Raw genomic sequence first — 17,985 nt, 5'->3', positions numbered from 1 at the left:
CCTCCCACATTCCTATCTTATGCATCAGCTTCACTTTCCTGCATTCCTATCCTGCACACCTGTTGTTTCCCTACCAGCTGCCAGCTACCCCACCTGAATCCCTTCTCCTGCCTGCTGCCTCTTTCTACCTCTACCAAACCCACCTGATACAATTCCTCACCTCAGTCCATCTGCTAAACTGTAATCCGAGCATTGTGTGCTCAGCCAGCACAATGTAGCTGCACAGGTTTGTGTGCAATTTTGATTAATCAGGACATGTTAAAAATAAATTTTTTCAAGAAATCTCTTGAAAAACATGGGGATCATCTTATACTCAGGTAAATACAGTAATACCTTCTTACATCATCTTACCTCATGCCTCATCTGTACTGTAGTACAATGTCCTTCAACAAATGGATAGTTACACTGGTTTTAAGAATGTTGAGGATAGGGAGTAAGAACTTGAGGAACTTTCTTAAAGTACAACTTAAGGGCTTTACAGAAATAATAGACCTCAAACATAGTCAAGAAAAATATTTTAATCCAGTTCCTCCTGAACACTGAGCAAGATTTCAGCAGTGTATTGTTATATCATTTCAAGTGAAAGGAGATATAAAGTTATAAACACAGAGCATGAAAAACAGCAGAAAGGATATAAGTATGAAAGAGTGCTGAAATACATAATGAAATAATGATGAGAAACACACGCAACATAAAAGCTACCATTAGTGTTTTGTATTACATACCATTAGACATCATTATGCAGAACAGGATAACAGTAGACAGAGACTTGAACCCAGCTTTTCACATTTGTGTATTTTGATTGTTATAACTGTGACTCTGCAAAGTAAAACTACAGAAATTTAACAATTCAGTGGTCACTACATGTTTGTTCCAGGGACATCAAGGAAGAAAGTGAATCAGAAATGAAGATAAAATTGAGAAGCAATGTGTGTTACCAGGTGCAGAGTTACAGGTCTGTTATAAGGTTTGCTAGGGACACAAAGTGCAAAACATGTTTTCCAACTGCTGGATCATGCAGAACCACAGAGAAGCTCTGCACTGAACTCAAGAATAACCAGACTATAACAATAACAACTATAACTGATTGTTTTGCAGTAGTAATATAATCACTGAACTACTGTTTGACTGAAAACTAAGTTGGTCAACACTTAGCCAGTATATTATCTTCAATTTTACTACAGCTCCCAAGAGTGGTGTTTACTGATAAACAGTACTGTAACTTCTCAGTAGTCTCTATGACACTTACCCAAAGGTAAAAATTACATGTAGACCAATGAATTCAGTATTGGAGAATTTAAATAAGCCAGGTATAATGGATCATAATAGAAATGAAACAATCCCTGCTCAGAATACAATGTTTAACCAAAGACAAACTGCTAACTAGGTAAACTCCAACATGAATGATACAGATATGACATTATTAAAATGTAAAAATTAACTGCAGTCTAATAGAACTTACATTAAGCTAACAAATACAAATACTTTACAAAAAATGACATTTTGTTGTACAGATAGTGACTAACTATTTAACCATACAATTAATATTTTATCTTTGATACAATCACAGAAAATGCTTCATATCATTAAATAGTAATGGCCACCATTGGCTATCAACAGAATGAGTGAAAGCAGCATCTGATGGTCAGCAGGTAATGCGTAATTCATTACTGTTTGACAAAGCATTGCTTGGTGATTGTCTGATGCACCTTCCAATCATTCTGATGATAGCCATTGGTGGTTGAAGTCAGTTAACAATAGGCCTATAAAACATTTTTTGTTACTGTGTCAAAGAATAAAATATGAAGTATATAAATACAAATAGGGGGACATAAGTTTTTAACATAGATACAATTAAAACATAAAAGGAATTATTCAAGAATCAGACAGAATATCACAGACGAATTTTACATTACAAGTCAGTCATTCAGTTCAGATCAACAGAATCTTCACTATTTTGTACATATACACATGGATTGATAGTTATGGAGTTAGACACCTGGTGTTGTTTGAAGACACCCACAACCCTGTGAGCAAGCTCAAACATGCCTGAACGCAAGGAGATGATGATGAACTGAGAGTTTTTCACTCTTGTCTGTAAATAAATAAGCAAAGAAAAATATTCATAACTGTGATATTTAGAGGTACCATGCAAAATTTCATATAAATGTCACATAAATTTGTATGAAAGGCGAATGAAAACTTGTTGTTATATACTGTTCTTAGAAATGGATTACTACTGCCTTTCTGTTAAATGTAGAGGACATGCCATACAAAATTTTTTAAAAGAAATTAGTCACACAGAAAGTATACTAGGCTGCTGTCACAGTGGTGTTTAAATAAAATGAAGAGCTAGAAGGAAACTTTCATAGCTACTATGTGGGGAAAACAGATGATTCTGTACGTTAGTTATTCACTCAGCTTTGTAAATACTCTGTAATTGCAAATTTCAAACATACCCTCTACATCTATGACAAACACTGCACCACAATTACATAGACTGTATGATTTATGGCAACAAAGTTCTATTTCATTATAGCACATTAAGTGTGGATTCAGAGTGGCAGGACAAGCCTGACTTCACAGAAGCTGTGATGAAAGGAGCAGTAAGACAACTGCAGAGTCTACCCTACACATCAGAGAATGTGCCTAGACATGTAGGCATGGCTGTTCCACAGACTCTACTGATGAAAGTTTCATGGACAAATGAAAGATGTGGGAATCATTCTGGAAGTTTTTATATACTTAAAATTGTGATAAAATATAATTAATTGGAAATATCATTTGTTTGTTAATAATAGGACATAAAAAAACTGAATTTACTGTATGAATGCTTGGTCTTGCAGAATTATAATGAATAACGTCGCCACGAGCTTCCACCCATGTCGAGTGGTTATACAGTCATGAGCTATTCCTCAGATATTCCTTGGCCACTGCCAAGTCTTCAATGGCTGCCATATGGTTGCTGGCCTCATCCTTACATAGCTGTGATTGTGGCTGTGAGATCATTGATGATCAGTCCATCACCATACAAGACAATGCATTAACCCACTTTAAACTCGCAATTGCCAGGCTCAATGCTGTGCTTAGCTTCAAGTCACTGTCTTTACTGGGGACATTATTAGATACTGCTATTTTGTCATATGATGACATTATGGAGACCGTGGCTGTTATTTGAAGACAAATGTTGATGGTGTTAGGATATGTCTGTAAGCTCTTTCTATGTATCAAAACATGTGGTGTGTGGTAGAAATCTTTTCAGTGACAAATCTAAAGTGTTCAGTGAGAAAAATTTACGTGTACAACAATAAGAATGCAGTGGGAATGTATTCACATCTGTTGGACGAATGTTATGAAAACAAACACTCCAAACCGACATTTCACGACAATTAATCTGTAAAAAACACACCACATGTCATAAGGAAAGTGTGTAAACCGTCTGAAGATGAATCACAACAATTCAAAACAGGTAATGGTACCCTTTGAATAAAGGAACTGAAAGTAAATTTTTGGCTGGTTGCTGTCCTAACACCATCAACATTATTAGATATTTTGATACTTGTAGCATATTTCATTACAGTATTCCAGAAACCAGCCAAAAGCTTATGGACGTATAACCAAATTTTATAAAGCTGAATTTATTGTCTACAAAAGTTAAAGGTGAAGATTGTTGGTCAACTTGAGTAAATAATGACCAAGATGGAGCTCATCAAGTGGATTTACCATGCAAGAACCTCTTTTTTCATTGTGAAAGTGTGAGCAGAGGAGGAGAAGGGGAAGGTTGATACCACCTCTGAAAATAGCAAGATAGTAACTATGGTATCAATTGGGGCTTAAGGAAAATGACATAAGACAAATATACAGGTCACAAAAGTGCAGTTACCTTAATGTAAAGCCCCACAAGTGCTGTGTTTCTTGAGTCTAAGGCAGCATCAACCTCATCCAGGATGTAGAAAGGTGATGGCCTGTAGCTATGCAATGCAAAAACTAATGCTAATGATGAAACTGTTTTCTCTCCACCAGAAAGTGTTGAAATGTTTTTCCATGATTTCTGAGGAGGGCGTACACTGGAATAAAAACAATAAACAGAATAATTATCATAAATATACCTCATTGCTTCACTGACTGTATACACCTTACATTAGTACACCAATGAGTTCTTTGATGACTCAGTGTAAGCCACTTTGGTCAAGTATTCTTGTTTGATGAGACCAATATTCTACCTTGATTGAAATTTAAATTGTCTTTTTGAAATACATTCTACATTTTATAAGTAATCTGCTATAAAACCAGGCAATTTTTATATATATAAAATTCAGCAGTAATATCCTTTGTTCTCACATTTCACTTACAGCATTGGAGTTTGCTGCTTTGACAGCCTGAAGGAAAGCAGTGATCCAGTATATTATTATTGAATTAATGCTATTCCAGCCAAACAAATTGCCAGAATGGGTTGATACATCTCACAAGCTGTCAACTATATTTTTAAGGGAAACATAAAGATGTTAATGGACAGGACAGCTTTCAACCTTGAATCTTGATCCTGTCACCTCTGAAGATCAAAATTATCTCAAGCATACAGCAACTGAAGGCTTGAACAACCCCTGACATCATCAATAACATACCCTGTGAAGCACTGGACACCCAAATGAAAAGATGGATCTTTTTCTTATGGTGATCTAGTGTACAGAACAGCTTACTATGGTGTGGGTGTAAAGGCATTCTCAGAAAGATTCTAAAGAAAGGGGATGTCCAAAGAACTAGAGGTGTAGATCACTGTCATTTTTAAGGAGGATGGTTAGGCAAGTGCACATAAACACAGGCTTGTATCACTGATGTAAAATTTTGGAACATTATTTATGCTCTCATAACTTGACCTTCTCTGTGACCGATAACCTCTTCTGCAGGTATCAATATAGAGTCAACAAATGCCAATTTTGTGAAAATTAACTCTCTCTGGTCATGAGATCCAGAAGACTACAGATCACGGAACTGAAGCTAATAGGGCATTCTTCGACTTCCAGGAGGCAACTGACACGGTTCTTCACTGTTGCCTTATAAACAAATTAAGAATGTGCAAAATTTTGGATCTGCTTTATGATTAGACTCAGGATTTCCTAGCAAATAGAGATGAAAATGTGTTCTTAATGGGGAAAAATTGTAAAATGTAAAACTAACTTTGGACATAGACCAAGGGAGTCCCACATGGTCATTACTTTTTATGATAAACATGAATTATTCTGGCTGATAACATCAAAAGCTCTGTGATACTGTTAATGGATAAGGCAGCTGTATACAGGGCAGTCACAACACTCGAAAATTGTAATGAAATTCAGGATGACATGTAGAGGATCAATACTTGCTGCAGAGGCTGAAAATGGACCCTCAGTATAAATAAATATAATGCAATGTGCATGAAAAGATGAAATTGTTTGCATACATGATTGGCAATCAATCAATGGAGACAGTAACAACCATAAAATACTTCGAGCTATGAGTGCAGAGTGAGCTAAAATGGAACTACTGCATAAAACTCACCGTAGGCAAAGAGGACGCTTGTCAAAGATTCGCTAGAAGAATTCTACGAAAGTGTAATTCATTTGTGAAAATTGTAGTTTAGAAAATCCTTGTTTGACTGATTTTTGAATATTGCACATAAGTTTGGGACCGTTATGATGTAAAATTAATAAAAGAGATAGAGAAAATTCAAAGCAAAGTGACACATTTTCTCTTGGTTTGTTTACATTCATGGATGGAAAGAGGACAAGTGGTAGTGTCACCCAAAGTACTTACTGTAAGATGGCTTTCAAAGGCTATATATAAATGTAGATGTAGTGTAGATCTACAAATCTGCTGTTTATCCACAGTTAAAGTCTGACAATGATGCTTCTCAAAGTTATGAACAGTTAGGATCAAACAAGCTGGATTTAACAACAGAAAATCATCTAGATCACATCAGTACTACACAAAGCAAAATAGAACTTTGAGTTTCAAACATATCTATTTTTAATGCAGAACCATGAGTAGGACACCAGTGTTTATTGATATCAATATTGCTCCAATTGGTAACTGGACACTGGTTTGAAGGAAGGAATGAGGATTTGTCATGGGAATCCAGCATCAGCAGAAAAGGTATGGAGCAGGTAAATATCATATGTTAACCTGCCAGCTGCACTGCAGGCTGTGATAAGCATTAACATATGTTCAGTGCCCTACCAAAAAGACAAAAGGCTCCTCCACATAATTGAGACCTGCCTGTAAACCACCTTTGACAGAGTATGAATACCAATGATAAGTCAGAACTCCATAATAGACATGAATTATGCAAAATTAACCAAAGAAATGATTAACAAACTCAAAGTCTACTTGAACAGATGCTTGAGTTCCATAGCTGGAATAAGTGGCTAAACCTAAACCCCAACACAAAATTTTAGTAAACTGCCAACCAGAGACTAATAAGGAAAAAGAAGAATGACAAGCAGTTTGATACACCCTAAGATAAGGCAATGGGTCAGTAGCAAACAGTCTCTTGTTTAGAATTAGATGGGAATTGACAGCTGTGAGTAATATGCAACAGTTTGTAAAAGGTACAGGCAACAACAGAGGTGGGTTGATTTGGAAATATTTAGCTGGAAATGAAAGGTTACGATGAACAGTGAGCAGGCATCTAGAACTGCCTGTGCTAAATCATTATGAGTATTTTGTGCAGCTATTCAAATGAGACGGTCGCAGAAACTGACATACGGCTGGGAGAGCGGTGTGCTGACCACATGGTCCCTTCATACTTGCATCCAGTGACGCCTATGAGTGGAGGATGACACAGTGGCCGTTCGGTACCGTTGGGCCTTCATGGCCTGTTCGGGAGAAGTTTAGTTTAGTTTTTATTCAAATGAGATTGAGCAGTTAATTTATGAAGCAGGTACCAACATCTACTATGATTAGAAAATGTGTTTTGCTACGAAGTATGGTTAACCATGGCAACTAAGACAGAAACAAGCAAGACAGATATGGATAGCATCAGATACCTTAATGTCAAAGAATGTAGATCACAAATGGAAATTTTAGTTAGATAAATAAGTAGCAGCTTTAATTTAAAAAGAACTAGCACAAAATGTTAACTAAGATAAACATAGATCTTCATCGATGAGTTCCAAACAATGAGATAATGTTCAGGAATGTATATACAGAGTCCTCCAGTTAAAATGTTTACACACTTTAAGGAATGAAAAGTATTACTTATGTGTTTATTTTACATGTAATAATTGATCACACATGTTGTACAACCTTCAGTTTAGCACATGGTTACTTTAAATTTTCAAAATGTTTACCATTGGCAGCTATTCACATAACAGAACGACAAGTGTTCGCTGCAACTACGTCAGTCAATGTTACAGTGGAGAACAATGCACACGTCGCTCTAATCTCCTGGTGAAGTTACTTCACCGTGTGTGACTTACATCGATATATGTTATCTTTCACAGTTCCCCACAAGTAAAAGTCCATAGGTGTTAGATCTGGTGACTGTGGAGGGACATCCAAGTAGGTTCGTACGGCTAGGTGGTAGGGTGGTGGCGCCCCATCCTGATGGTGGAAGACCTCTTCATCAGCTTCATAAAGCACATGTATACTTGGAAAAATTGATGTGCGTAACACTTCCAGCTACACTTCTCCTGTGGCAGTAGCATCAAAGAAAAAGGGGTCCTACTAAGTCCCTAGTTGATAGTCCACACGACACATGAACCCCTGGTAGATTGACCACTTTTCCACATAAACATGCAGATTTTCTAGTGCCTAGTACACACTGTTATGCTGATTCATGGTTCCATTAAGTTCTAAATTGTGCCTCATCACTCCACACAACCTTCACCACAAATTGTTCACCATCAGTTACCATTTGCTGATACCATTTGCAAAATTGCATTCAGCGATCAGACTCATCGTCATTAATTAAGTGTAGTAATCATGGAATGTAATCTTTCCACTCTGCAACTTTCAGAATTCTTCGAACACTTGTACTGCTAACCCCCACTTCAAATGCACATTGCGTAGCAGACTTCTTTAGAGAATTAACAAACGTTTCCAACACAAGAGCCGATAAAGCAGAACTCGTAGCTGTATGCTGTCTTCCTTTGAGAATATCACAAATAGTTCCATGCAATTCAAACTTGTCAATGACGCAGTTAATTGTTAGGCGGGTTGGCGCTTCTGTTTCAAACTCCTGCCTCCACTGACGTTGCACTTCAATGGCATTATAGAACTTGAAAAACCACTTCACAATACATTTTTGTTGCTCAAAAGTCAAGTGTGCTCCAGCCATCTTGTTTTCTCAATACCGAGATGAAAGTACTGACATCTGTTGAGCCAAAGACCATACTACAACACACTCTTAACTCAAATCGAATGACAATATTGGTATCTCGAGAGAGCCTGACGAAGAGTTTAATACTTTTTGGTGGACTGTGTATTAAAGTGTTTAAAGTTAAAATTCTGAAAAGGAGCTTAGCAAAGTTAATACAGGAATATTAAAAAAAGGAGGCTATAAATAACAGATCACAGTACAAGCAATGCAATTTTATACGGCATAACTTCCTTACCTGTATCCAATTCCTTCAGTAAATGGGTCCCTTGAATCAACCAACTCAAATTCTGCTTCTCCTCCTAGGGAGATAAGCTGATAGATCTCTTTCAGTTTCACACAAAGAAAACGGAAACCGTTCATAAATCGTACAAAACGTTTCTTCCAGCGTAACTCAAAGCACTGTTGTAGTTCATCCCTCTTAGCAATGATTTCTTTATATTCTGAATCTAGTTGGTGAAATTTTTTTTCCTGATCCAACAGATTGAGAAAAATTACACAATAAATTAATATACATACAAACTTATGGATAATGAAAATAGGTTATGAATATACATACAACACAATATAAAGTCAAGTCATTGAAGAACGGCAAGAATTGCACCAAATGTTCTAGCCTGAGGGGGACATAGAAAGAAAAGACAAGATGAAAATGCAATAATGGTACTACTCAGCCACAGTGTTATTGCTCTTGATCGTTATCGGAAAAGTGTGGTGGGATTATAATACACAAGTACAGTGGTGATGAAGGAAAACACATCTCATTGTCAATGCTTTCAGATCAATTTTGCATCAACTCCAGTTACACACTGACTCACGATACAACGACGAAATGTCCTCACTCTCAGCTACAATACTACTGCGGTAGACTAATATCGGAAAAGTTAGAAGGTGCAGCCAGTAAGCTAAAGTTACAGGAATGACAGACTGGAAAAGGGAGCATGTTAGAGACAAAGTTGAGTCATGCAGGTGAAAGAGGGAAAATAAATGAAACCGTAATGCGGAGAACGAAAAATCAAATACAACAGAAACAGCAAACCGTTGAAAAAGAGGAGCTTAAACTAACAACCAAAGCAAACATCACATGTGTTTTTTCGGTCCTGCAAGAGTTATATAAATAGTGGTTTAAAGTAACTGTTACTTTAATTGAAATCAGCAGTACTATAGTTTAGTTCATGAGGGTCCCAGCAGTGTAGTTAGTTTCAGTGCATGGGCTAATGTTCCTGTGTATGTAAACTAACTATAGAAGCTTTGTTGGCATGGTGAGCTTACCAAATGGTTACAATGTGGTGCTGCACCAAAGCTACAGTCGCACAGAAAGAGCGTAAATTGAAATCGCCATGACTCAATCACCTCAGACAACACCAGCAATTTTGAAAAACATCTTGTTTCTGTTGAAAATCAGTTTCATCACAAGGAGCTGTCAGCACTGACAATGTTTTCAATTCTGTAACAGATTACTATTTCATATTGGCTGTCTGTACTGCTGAGGCATGCAAGCCACCCCATTGATGGTAAGATCTACGGTTCATGAGGGGTTAAAATCAATAAATGACATAATTTCTGGCATTAATATTACACACTGCTCACATACTTCTGGAGGCAATATCTGTATCTTTACAAGAACTTTTGAGAAATGTAGTGCAAATAATGCAAGAGGGTAATCTGTATGTTAAAGACGTAATGATACCTGTAAAGCATTTTAAAAGCCTCGGTACTGTGTATTCCCATTTATTAATAATAGCGCAATAGATAATAAAATGTTTAAATGGGGCTGTATACTATGACATTTAAGAGAAATTCCAATTGGCTCTTAAAGTGCAGGGGTGTTCCCATATAAAATCACTTCATCATACTACCCAATACAGTTTGGATCATCTAAACAAAGTACCATCAATGATTCGAATTCCATATGAAGGAAATTATTTAAACATGTACATTATCATGAACAATAAGGTATGTCTCACTGCAAGGTTGTCAGTCATATCAACGTAACTTTTGTTTGCTATTGCTAATTATGCTGCATGGCATTCTGCTTTCATACATAATGCTGCTACCCAAAAGTCTGTTCCATTGGCACCAAAAGTAGCACGTAAAGTACCTCTGCTATCATACTATCTGGTAAACAGCAACATACATCTGACCACACTACATGTATCACCTGAACACACTAAAAGATGACAGGCTCATCTCAGTTTAAATAAAGATACTGTTAACAACTTGATTTCACTAATAACAAAAATTCTTTCTCTGACCACCAGATTATCATCCTTATAAAACTGTCTCAGTCCTTGAGAGACTAAAATATGCTGTTGTTAAACCCCTATATAAGAAAGGTGATGAGAGAGATGTCAGTAACTACTGACCTATTTCACTGCTGACATCATTTTCCAAAATTTTTGAGAAGATGATGTCTTCTAGAATTGTATCTCACGTTGGCAACAACAATACCCTCTGCAAATCACAGTTTGGGTTTCAGAAGGGTTGGTCTACTGAGAATGGCATTTACATGTTCACCCACCATGTATTACAAGCATTAAATAATAAAGCAGCACTTGTAGATATTTTCTGTGACCTATCCAAGGCATTTGATTGTGTGAATCATAGTATACTCCTAGATAAATTTAAGTTTTATGAGATTGATGGTACAGTCAACCAATGGATCATGTCATACCTAACTAAAAGAATACAGGAAGTTGTACTTAGTAGTAATTCAACCAACAGAATCTAGGGACATAATTCTGACTGGGGAAAAATCGTACGGGGGTTCTCCAAGGCTCAATCTTAGGTCCACTACTGTTTCTCATATATGTAAATGATCTACTGTCTAATGTACAAGCAGAATTACTTCTTTCTGTAATCACTCCCAGTATAAATACAGAAATGGAAGAAATGATGAACAAAGTTCTCAAAATCATTATTGACTGGTTTTCTGCGAATGGTCTCGCCCTGAATTTCACAAAGACACATCATACTCAGTTCTGCACCTCTAGGGGTACTGCACTAGTGGATAAGTGTAACACATGGTGATGAAATAATACATAGGGTGGAAACTTCAAAATTATTAGGTGTCCATATTGCTGAGAATTTAAATAGGAAAAAACACATTTTGGAAAGTGACAAAAATAAAAATAATAATAATTATTATTATTATTATGATTACAAAACAGAACACTACAGACTGTGTAGCTCTGCAACAATTAATCGATAAAAAACTAACAAACACAATAGAGATTGACAAATGTCACCACCTGCAGTGATTGTTAAGTGTGGTAAGTGAGATGCATTCATCAACTCTACATTAGTATAAGAATAAAGCATCACGGTCAAGACAAAGTAAACAAAACAAAACATAAACCGAAGAATGATCATAAGTAATGGCAAAAGTAAATACAAGCCAAACAAGGCATCTGCGTACCACTTGGTTTCTTTAAAATAAAATCAGGTACACACAAATAAATCTGCAGATCTCCAGAGCTGTGACTAACAATATGATGAAGATTATAGTGCATTATCAGATTGGAATTGTTCGCTCTACAAATCATACTGCTATGAACAAAAGATGGTTGGAATTACTAGAGCAACAAAAAATTTAGTGTCAGTAATATGAGGAAAAGGGCAGCAATACTGATGACAAAAAAGGAACTGATTCCATAATGATAAACCACTTATATGATGAAGATTCAGTATTTGTAGAAATAGTAAGAGAAAATGTGCAATTCCTCATATCTAGCATGTGTAAAAAAGGTTTATTATTAGCAACAAAAATCTGAAAGACTTTGAAGATTACATGTCAGATGGGCTTACACACAAATATTTGCAAAACATCAACATACAGAAAGAGAGAAGAGTTTTTCAGAAAAGACTCAATCAGAAACAAATACTAAAACTCTAATCACAGAAAGTGAACATATTTTAGACACCTCTTGCAATGAAGAGCATAAGACACAAAACCAACAGAAAAAGAATTTTGAGAAAATATGTCCTCTGGTGAACATCTGAATTGACAGTAAGCCAGAGGGGAAGGAAAAAATGCATTAAGATGAGATTATCAAAGGAAAACACAATGAACAGCTGAGGGAGTCACAAAGGCAACAGTGTTGCAAGGAGAAGAAAAAAAAGCAGCATAGCTATGCAGAAAGCCAGGAAGCAATATCACTACACAACGAATAACTCTCGGAACATGGTCTTCTGAATAACATTGAAGAAAACAAGAAATAGTAAACAGTAGTCCAATGAAAACTATACAGACACATGATAACAACTGACTTAGCCACTGCTGGAATATTTGGTACCAGCATACGATAAATGCAAACCACTGAATACCATGAAGTAACTAGGTCTCAGATGGTGAGCTCCAACGGGTTGGCAAATGATGTAATATTTACTTAGACAGAAATAGTGAAAATAAAAATGAATTTTCTGGCAAACAGAACTCCTGAGGAAACAATGGAAAATCCAGGATGGAATAATGACAGTATTATGAAAAGGACTGTTGTTACTCACCATATACTGGAGATGCTGAGTCACAGATAGGCACAACAAAGAGTGTCAGCAAGTACACACACACACACACACACACACACACACACACACACACACACACACACACACAGAGAGAGAGAGAGAGAGAGAGAGAGAGAGAGAGAGGAGTCACTCAGATGCAACTCACATGCACATGACCACAGTCTCAGGCTGCTGGGGCCTCAGCAGCCAGAGATTGGCTGAGTGTGTGTGTGTGTTGTCTACTTCTGACGAAGCCCCTTTCGGCTGAAAGCTTACTCGCTGACAGAGTTTTTGTTGTGCCTATCTGTGACTCAGCATCACTGTTATATGGTGAGTAGCAATCTATATTTTAACATTCATGATTACAAAGAGTACTGCATAAGAGTACGTTGACAAGCTAATATGGCAGAGTATAGAAAACACTATCAGATAGATCTACTACTACATTTTATGCAGGACACATAAACAAAATATACTGTTTATATATTCACAACATGAACAACAATCTTTTGGAAAAAGTTGAATTATTAAAATATTAGGTACAACTGTTGATTATGAAGTTATGTTTAAAACAATATACATACATCAAAAAAAGTTTTGCATGACCCCACTTCCCAGACTCCTGAAGATAAATGGTGACTGTGGATATTATATCATGGACACAATCCCTTTGACTGTTCAGAGATGTCACTAAATCCACCCAAAGATGTAAACAACCAAGCAAGAGCAGCACCTATTAGATGGAGGGTGTCCGACAGCCGATCAGTTCCAGTCATTTCAACAGGAAGGAGGTATGTAGCTCATGTCGTCTGTAGTTCAACAATGCTTAGACGGTCAATACCACGGTTCAATAATTCCCACATTGTTAATTTGTGCCAGGAAGGGCTCTCAACAAGGAAAGTGTTCAGGCATCTCGGAGTGAACCAAAGCGATGGTGTTCGGACATGGAGGAGATACAGAAAGACAGGAACTGTCGATGACATGCCTTGCTCAGGCTGCCCAAGGGCTACTACTGCAGTGGATGACCGCTACTTACGGATTAGGGCTTGGAGGAACCCTGACAGCAATGCCAACCATATTGACAGCATATTGGCGAGGCATTCATCTTCATGAATGACAATTCGCGTCCCCATCATGCACATCTTGTGAATGACTTCTTTCAGGATAACAACATTGCTCGACTAGAGTGGCCAGCATGTTCTCCAGACATGAACCCTATCAAACATGCCTCGGATAGATTAAAAAGGGCTGTTTATGGACAACGTGGCGCACCAACCACTCTGAGGGATCTAAGCTGAATCACTGTTAAGGAATGGGACAATCTGGACCACCAGTACCTTGATGAACTCGTGGATAGTATGCCATGATGAATACAGGCAGGCATCAATGCAAGAGGAGATGCTACTTGATATTAGAGGTACCGATGTGTACAGCAATCTAGACCATCACCTCTGACGGTCTTGCTGTATGATGGTACAACATGCAATGTGTGGTTTTCATGAGCAATAAAAAGGGCAGAAATAATGTTTATGTTGATCTCTATTCCAATTTTCTGTACAGGTTCCAGAACTCTTGGAACCGAGGTGATGCAAAACTTTTTTTGATGTGTGTACATTATGTGACTGAAAATGCATTAAACTAATTCATTCATTATATAAATCAGTAAGGCTGTGTCCTACGTGAGCGACAGAAGTGAGGGACAGCTTCTGGTGACAAAACACAACCGCAAGTGTAGTTACGGAAGCGTCCTACGTGAGCGACATCTGTGTCACTGCCTGTCTCCCGCCACAACTGGTGACGTTTGAATCTTGTCGCTGCAGCATGTGCGACAGAGAGCGACAGCCACGTGTCTTCTCAGCAGAGCAGTGGAGCAGACGCGACAGCAGCTATGAATTACTTAACATCCAATTTTAAGAAAACTATTTGCTGAAAAAATTTGATTCTTGTGCAACCTATTGCTTGATATCTTTAAACGATAAAGGTCTGAATTTATTTTCATTATTCATCATAGTTCCTTTGCTGCACAAAATTGAGTATGTGGCGGCATGACATTTTTAAGACTTTGCAGAGGTAAAATCACATTGTGTAGACTTTCCGTATAGTTTATTTAAGACCAAACATTATTGTGCATGAAATTTAACCAATATATCTAAATTGTATTTGAAGTTGAGACCGGATTGATACCACTTTTCATTCTTGAGATATTGGTTGCTATATCTGTGGACATGTCACTCACGGCGGGTCCGATCCTTTCCTGCGCTTCGGGAATCAAGTGGTCGTAAAAATTGTCGTATCTCATAAAATGTTCAAGATATTGAAAAAACAAATTTTGGAAATGACAGCAGGCAGGAAGGACTATTTTATCATAAGGTTAACACTCGATACGTTTTAGTAAATGCATGAGCAGAGTGAAAACAAGACTCCCTATAACTTACACCACGAGGTTTTGTCCAAATTTTCATACCCAAACAAAGGAAGAGAAACAGGTAAACAGGGTATCAAAATGACCAGCATGAGGTCTAGTTTGGCATGAAAATATTTAACTGCTTGAAAGTAATAAGGGTAATTAATTAATAAGCTGAGGAAAAATTGAAATATTTCATGCAAAGCTGCTGTAAATGGTCAAAAATGAGGAGTCAGTAACATTATGCTTACTGAATAAAACGTGAAATTAAAAAATGAAAGAAATCAGTCAAATGTTTTATGAAATGATTTGTGTAAAAGAAATAAGTAGATCAGAGAAACGTTCTACGTGCCTTTGAATGATGCTGGAAATCACGAACAGAAAATGAGGTGCACCAAACGTTTCTCTAATATTTTTTATTGCATACTTTTAGACAAATCATTACACAAAACATTTAACTTTCTTTTCAAAAAGACTATTTAGAGTGATTGTAATGCTTGGCCTTAACATTGACTACTGATGAATTATGTTCGCAACATCAAATATCTGTAAAATTTCTTGGTTCATTGTAATTTATCAGGGATTAAAGGTGTGTGATATAATGGGATCAAAGTCTTTGGCAAGACCTTAAAAATATACTTAGCAAAGCAGTGTAAACAGTATACATAAAACTTAGTCTACAGAACTGTAACTGAGTCAGCAAAAATTTAAGAACGGCTTGGAATCGAACCAAAGGCCTGTTCCTATCACGTAATCACGATCTGTATATGCTACCCCTGCACCATGGCTAGCTTTTGTTCACTGGTATCAATCCACGAACTTATGTTTGTATTTAGCATAGTTAGTCATGTAGTAGTCATTCCTCCACATTTATTGGCTGTTAAAAGTTCTTGATCATGTAAAAAAACATTCATATTAAATTTATTGATGAGACAGTCGAATGCTCCTCTGTTCATTCACGTGTAGTCGAAGAATTTGTCTGATGATCTTCGTAGTTGATGATGTTTATGAAATTCTCCACTGAGATTCCTCCCTTTGTAAATTTTATGCACAGCATTCCTTTTTTTAATTTTCTGAAGTAAACCTAATTCTGTAGCCTTACTCTCCAGCTACAGTATTTTACAGGTTAGGGACACCGTTTTATAGAAACAGCTGGTCGGCTCTAAGCACCCATCTTGTAGTGCGACATGGCTGCTCGCACGCAGGACACCCAAGCTTTTCACCCGATGCTGCTGCTTGTCACTGGAGTGTCGCATATCCAGAAGTTGCTTGCTTCTGTTGCTTACATAGGACATGGGTAAGACTCAACTTGAGACTTTGTTCAAGAGCAATAAAGATTACTAACTCTGAAATTTCATGCCAACGGTGTGTTGGAGCGAATGGCATCCCTGCACAAATCTGTTTTTAATATGTAACTGCTGGAAGTTTCATTGTTGTATGTCTGTTAACTACTGTTGAGTGCTGTACTGAGTAGAATGTTGTGCTACACAGTTTGTGCATTTTGAGAGCTAGAGGAGCAACATGTCTACATTAAATTTTGTGTGAAACTCAAGAAAACCTATACAAAGACACACAAAATTATGCAGGATGTCTATGGTGATGAGTGCTTAAACCATACTTGGTGTTTCAAATGGTTCACATGGTTTAAAAATGGCTGAATGGAATTTAAAGATGACCCTCATTGAGAAAACCCTTTGCTGTCTACTGACGATGCTCATGCCATGAACGTCAACAAAATTTTGTGTGCCAGTCGAACACTGACTGTCCAAGAGATTGCAGAAGAATGTAATATTTCAGTTCGACCACATTATGTGATCCTGACACAGCATCTTGAAATGCATTATGTTGCTGCCAAGTTTATCCCATGGCTCATGAGTCAAGATCAGAAAGACGTTTGCATCGCAATTTGTGAATAGCTTTCAGATCGCAAAGAAAAAAGAACCCCACAGTCATCAGGTCAAGTAAAATGTCAAAGACATGCTGATAGTTTTCTTTGACTTTGAAGGATTAGTTCACCATGAATTCATGCCACAGGGACAAACTGTTAATCGATGGTACCATCGGGACATGCCGTGATGCACAATGATGAAACAATGTGAGAAGGAAACGGCCTAAAATGTAGTGACACAACTCATGACTCTTGCATCACGATAACACAACTGCACATTCATCCCTGTTCGTGCATGACTACTGAACAAAAAACGAAATCACTGTGTTGCCTCACTCTCGGTACTCTCCAGAGCTGGCCTCTGGGGAATTATTTTTATTTCCAAAGTTGAAAACCCCATTGAAAGGACAAAGATTTGCAACAATAGACAAGAATTAAAAAAAATCACAGACGGCGCTTCACATGGTCTAACAAGAGGTGTACCAAGACTGCTTCCGGAAAATATCTTCCAGAAAATAGCTGAAAATTATGAACCTACAAAACTTAAACATGCAAACCATTCTGTATGCATTCCTTTAGATGACACACAGAGCTCAATAACTCAGGAATAAATTTACCAACTCAAGAAATAACCAGTAAAGGTCTATGGGTGGGAATTATTAGGAGAAAAGAAGTCTCAGGGGTGGAAATAATCGTTAATAGCACACCTGTCTATTAGTTAAAGAACAGAATAAAGAATGAATGCACCATTAAAAAAGCAGAACAACTAGTCATCTAGCAAGTGCAAGAGATACTAGATGAATTATGAGAAATAAATGTTATGCTGGAATG

The 17,985-nt window shown here is 37.2% G+C and overlaps 1 protein-coding gene across 1 annotated transcript in view; it reads right to left on the bottom strand.

Annotated features, from left to right (window-relative positions):
• Positions 1–500: 500 nt before the first annotated feature.
• LOC126162835 (structural maintenance of chromosomes protein 4-like) overlaps positions 501–17,985 on the bottom strand; it is a 320,394-nt gene continuing 302,909 nt past the window's right edge. Inside the window, exons 19-21 of the mRNA XM_049919596.1 lie at positions 8,595–8,827; positions 3,884–4,067; positions 501–2,095 (exon numbers count right to left, since the gene is read on the bottom strand). Of these exons, the coding sequence (XP_049775553.1) occupies positions 1,928–2,095; positions 3,884–4,067; positions 8,595–8,827 (585 nt within the window). The 3' untranslated portion in view covers positions 501–1,927. The remainder of the gene's footprint in view (positions 2,096–3,883; positions 4,068–8,594; positions 8,828–17,985) is intronic.

The sequence above is a fragment of the Schistocerca cancellata genome, chromosome 2 (genome assembly GCF_023864275.1).
Source record: "Schistocerca cancellata isolate TAMUIC-IGC-003103 chromosome 2, iqSchCanc2.1, whole genome shotgun sequence".
Taxonomy (NCBI): domain Eukaryota; kingdom Metazoa; phylum Arthropoda; class Insecta; order Orthoptera; family Acrididae; genus Schistocerca; species Schistocerca cancellata.
The sequence above is the reverse complement of the archived record's forward strand: the minus strand, read 5'-3'. Positions and strand labels throughout refer to the sequence as shown.